This window comes from Mandrillus leucophaeus, unplaced genomic scaffold, assembly GCF_000951045.1.
Source record: "Mandrillus leucophaeus isolate KB7577 unplaced genomic scaffold, Mleu.le_1.0 Scaffold409, whole genome shotgun sequence".
NCBI lineage: Eukaryota > Metazoa > Chordata > Mammalia > Primates > Cercopithecidae > Mandrillus > Mandrillus leucophaeus.
The window spans coordinates 623,316-627,796 of NW_012104354.1; the positions used below are offsets into that span (position 1 = coordinate 623,316).

A 4,481-nucleotide genomic window follows, 5' to 3' on the forward strand; every position below is an offset into this window, starting at 1 on the left:
TCTTTTTTGCTTTTGTGGCAAAAGTAGCTAAAATCTAATCATTTAGCGTGAATCCTATAAAGAGCACTTTTTTTTTTTTTTTTTTTTTTTTTTTTACCTATATTCCTAGTGTACATCAGATCTCTGGGCTTGCTCACCTGTATATCTGCTACATTGTATCCTCTGACCAGCTGGCTCCCAGTTTCCTCCCCACCCTCCCACAACCGCACCTCCATAACACACAAGATTTTTTTTAGTTCTTTTGTTAAGATAAAGGTAAAAGAATATGCAAATACCTTAGCATAGAAAGGTAAATATTGGACTGGGCCCCGTGGCTTACACCTATAATCCCAGCACTTTGGGAGGCCGAGGCAGGTGGATCATTTGAGTTCAGGAGTTCAAGACCAGCCTGGCCCACACAGTGAAACCCCGTCTCTACTAAAAATACAAAAATTAGCTGGGCAGTAGTGGCCTGCGCCTGTAATCCCAGCTACTTGGGAGGCTGAGGCAGGAGAATCACTTGAGCCTGGGAGGCGGAGGTTGCAGTGAGCTGAGATTCTGCCATTGCACTCCAGTCTGGACAACAAAGTGAGACTCTGTCTCAAAAAAAAAGAAGAGAAAAAAAAAGAGGAAAGGTAAATATGTGTTCTTATCTTTCAAAACCATGCTCAAAAACATTTAAGGTATCATTTGAAAAGATGAAAATAGTTGAATTTAATATTTTTTTCAGGAACTATTCAAAATACTAATTAGTCATTTTCTTATTTCTCCAGAGTAAACATATAATAGTTTTCTAAAATTGAATGGCTTCAACAGTCTCAAATAGTTTAGCTCTAAGACCACCTGTAGCCCAGGAGAATGGAATATATGATTTTTAAAATCCTATCCATTCTAAAGTTTCCATCATCTAGAATTCTATACTACCTGTTAGTTCCTTACCCAGGGACTAAAGAAAGTAAAAATGAGTAAATCTCAAGCTTTGCGGGACTTTTAATTAAAAGAGGAACAAGAAAAGAAAGACAATAACTCACAACTCAGAGGTTACTCGGTCCTGGAATGAATCTGCTGGGATCCAGTTTGAGCCTTTTAGAAATATGGGAAATCCATTAATTTTGAAATAGAAACTCAAACCAGGAGATCCTTTTATGGGCTCTTCTATAAGTTCCACTGTCCTAAAATAAACCTGCAATGAACAGAATTAAATGATGAATATCAAATTTAAAACATAAGCAAAGTAGTTTTTTTAAAAAAGAAGCAGACCTTTTTGAAAAACGTACATTCAGTAGTTTAATGTAAATTTTCCTATTTACTATGAAGCACATAATGTGGAAATGTACATTTCAGGAATATACACATATAAATTATTGCTAGCATCTGTTATTTCTCTTTTAAAAGAGAAATATAGAAACTACTAAAGAGCTACTGTAGTCTTCCACATGAAATAGGCATTTGTGATAACATCAAAAAAGACAATTTGAAGATAACATTTCTAAATTAAAACAAAAACATGCTATTTCAAAAAAATAGAAAAAAATGCTGTCTTTGAAAAACACATTCTCATTTCAGTGTGTTAAAAGGTAGCCAAACATGCATCTTAGAATCAAATGTTCTAACTTAACAACTTTGCCATCTTAATAACACATTACCATAAAATCGCTTTGTTTAATGGGTAATTTAATCCTAATTACACATGAAACTCAATGTTTGAGCACACTCTGATTTCTTGACTGGAGATGTATGCAGTGTTCTAATGGAAATAGATGGGGCAGGAGCATGCACTCTGTGCTGTTGGTGCTCTGGAGAGGAAGCAGAGGCTCCATCCTGGTGACAGCCTAGCCAGGATTTCCCCCAGTTAAGCATGGGCAGCAAGACCCCAGATAGAGAAGCTTTGACGTTTTTATCAAAATCTTTATTCTTGCCAGCCATAAATTGGATCAAGTTTATATGATAACATTTTATACCAATAAAGCGTAGCCTTAAGCCAAAAGCACACATTTCTCTAATTTAAAAAATCAGTGAATGAATTAGTCAAATTATTTCATGTAATAAAAGTGTCCACCATTCTGCTTCCTGACTCCTGCCTTTATTTATATGAAATGACAAAAGATATCAGAATTAACTTTACAAGAAGATACAGAATATGTCCTGGATAAGGAGGATCTTGACACGCGAAGATCACTCCTGCTTCAGGGCTGCAAAATGTCAAGAATGCACAGTGATTTTCAGAGGTGACTTTTAAAACACCATTGATGGTGGGTTCCAATATCTAGAACAGTGCATGGTCCTTTAAGTGTGGCCTGGGGACTCCACGAGGTCCCTTGGAGATTTTCAGTGGGTCCTTGACTTACAGTAAAACTAAAACACTATTTGCCTTTATCTCTCTCAGTCTCTGAGTGTCAGTGGAATTTTCCAGAGACTACATGATGTGTGCCTACTTCATCACTCTGACAGCTAATGGAATGTGTGCTGTGTATTCCATTGTGATGTAGCTCTGTGGCAGAGGTTTATGGTATGAAGCAGTGCATTTTCAGAGATTAACTCAGTTTGTTCTCAGTACTTTTACTGTGCTCTTACTATTAATAGCTGTCTTTGATTATTCCTGCTATAATCTCTGTACCCTCATTGTTGTTCAATAAATTCTTACTTTGAACCCCAAAGTTTCCCTTGCAAACTACACAGAAGCACAAAAGGAGTAGGTACTACTCTTCACAGCAATATTTTCAAGTTTTCAAGCAAAAACAAATTCTAATTTTAATTGAAACTCATTTTACACTTTAGTAATATTTTATCTTGTTCTAAAAGAAAATTTATTTATAATACTTTTTTCTAATTTAGGGATGAATTGTCAAAATGAGATCAGAAGGCTTACCTTCTCACTAGTCTGGCCAACATGGTGAAATCGTGTCTCTAAAAAAATACAAAAATTAGCTGGGTGTGGTGGTGCATGCCTGTAATCCCAGCTACTTGGGAGGCTAAGGCAGGAGAATCACTTGAACCCGGGAGGCGGAGGTTGCAGTGAGCCAGGATCATGCCATTGCACTCCAGCCTGGGCTACAGAGCAAGACTCCGTCTCAAAAAAAAAAAAAAAAAAAAAAAGGCTTACCTTCTCAACCCATAACTGCACTATCTGTCTATAAGGTTGCTGAAAAAAGTGAAACTGACATATCAGACAGTCTTTTGACTCATGGAAGGGAAGAATCTACTCTAAAGAAACTGGGTAAAATTATGAATAAGAAGTGAAATTATGATGAAAGTCATCTTTCTCTCAACTTTATGGATGTTAATAACTTATCTTTTTGTGCATTATGCAATGAAACATTTTAAAATAATATTTATGGTGCCAGTTAAGTTGTAGTGTCTCATTGAGACGAATCATTCACAGTATGAAGAAAAGAGAATTGAATATTTAAACTTACACATGATAAGCTCATTAAAAGTCAAACCGTGTTTATTACATCTTTCCAAACCAGACATGAAAAACCCACTGGAGCATCTTACAGGGTTAGTTATGCACTCCTGGCTGGAGAAGTACACATACTAGCTGAGAGATAGTTGTACTGTTGACATTGCAGAATGCTTACTAGATGAAGAGTCAGCAAAGGAAATAACAGCACTGCCACTTTGCAATGACAGAGTAACTCGTCCAGTTGAGAGATTTGACTGCAGTATGAAGACTGGCCTGATATCTCATCTGAAATAATCATACTTTTGCTTTACAAATGAGTGAATCTCCAGATATAGATGGACTTGCCAGTTTGCTTGTATTTGTATGTTATCAACACAATAAATCATCAAAAATCTTCTTTTCTGTGAATTTTTGGCAACAATACACAAGAGGTGCTGAAATATTCAAATTACTAAATAACTTTTTGAATCTCAGGGTTATCCTGTAATTACTGTGTTAACATTGGCACCGATGTTACAAAAGCAGTGGTAGGTAACACTGCTGCTGCCTTAGCAGGAATCAAGGCAGTAGCTCCAAATTGCTAGTAGTCGTTACATCTTTCACCTTCATGTATTAGCAGGAAAATGAAAAAAGCCAGTTTCACTTACGAATGTCCTTGATAAAGCAGTAAACATTAATTTCATTAAATCCCAACCCTCAGTATGCATAATTTTAATACCCTGCATTATGAAATGAGCAATACCCATAAAGCACCATTCACAATAGATAGCTGGAGGAAAAGCCTCTGGGCCATTATTAGAGTTGTATGTAAGCTGAATTGGCCTTGTTCATGACACCCCATTTTTACTTCATAGAAGGCCTGACAGACAACCAATAGTTATTTAGACTTGGACACTTGGCAGACATTCTCTAGAAATGAATGAAGTGAGCCTATCATTTCAAGGAAAACAACTGGCAGTGTTTGTGGCTAAGGATAAAACTCAAACTTTCAAGTAAAAATTGGGATTAGGGAAAACTTGTATCTACTACCTGATGGTAGTAGATACTTACTTAAAAACTTTTTAGATGTCAATTTTGGCTTTTGTTGCCATTGCTT

General features: G+C 36.4%; 1 protein-coding gene across 2 annotated transcripts in view; it reads right to left on the reverse strand.

The window, feature by feature from the left end:
* MANBA (mannosidase, beta A, lysosomal) overlaps positions 1 to 4,481 on the reverse strand; it is a 143,336-nt gene that overhangs the window by 53,204 nt on the left and 85,651 nt on the right. For both annotated transcript variants that reach the window (XM_011992258.1, XM_011992259.1), the window contains one exon: positions 1,011 to 1,162. In XM_011992258.1, coding sequence (XP_011847648.1) covers positions 1,011 to 1,162 — 152 coding nt within the window. The remainder of the gene's footprint in view (positions 1 to 1,010; positions 1,163 to 4,481) is intronic.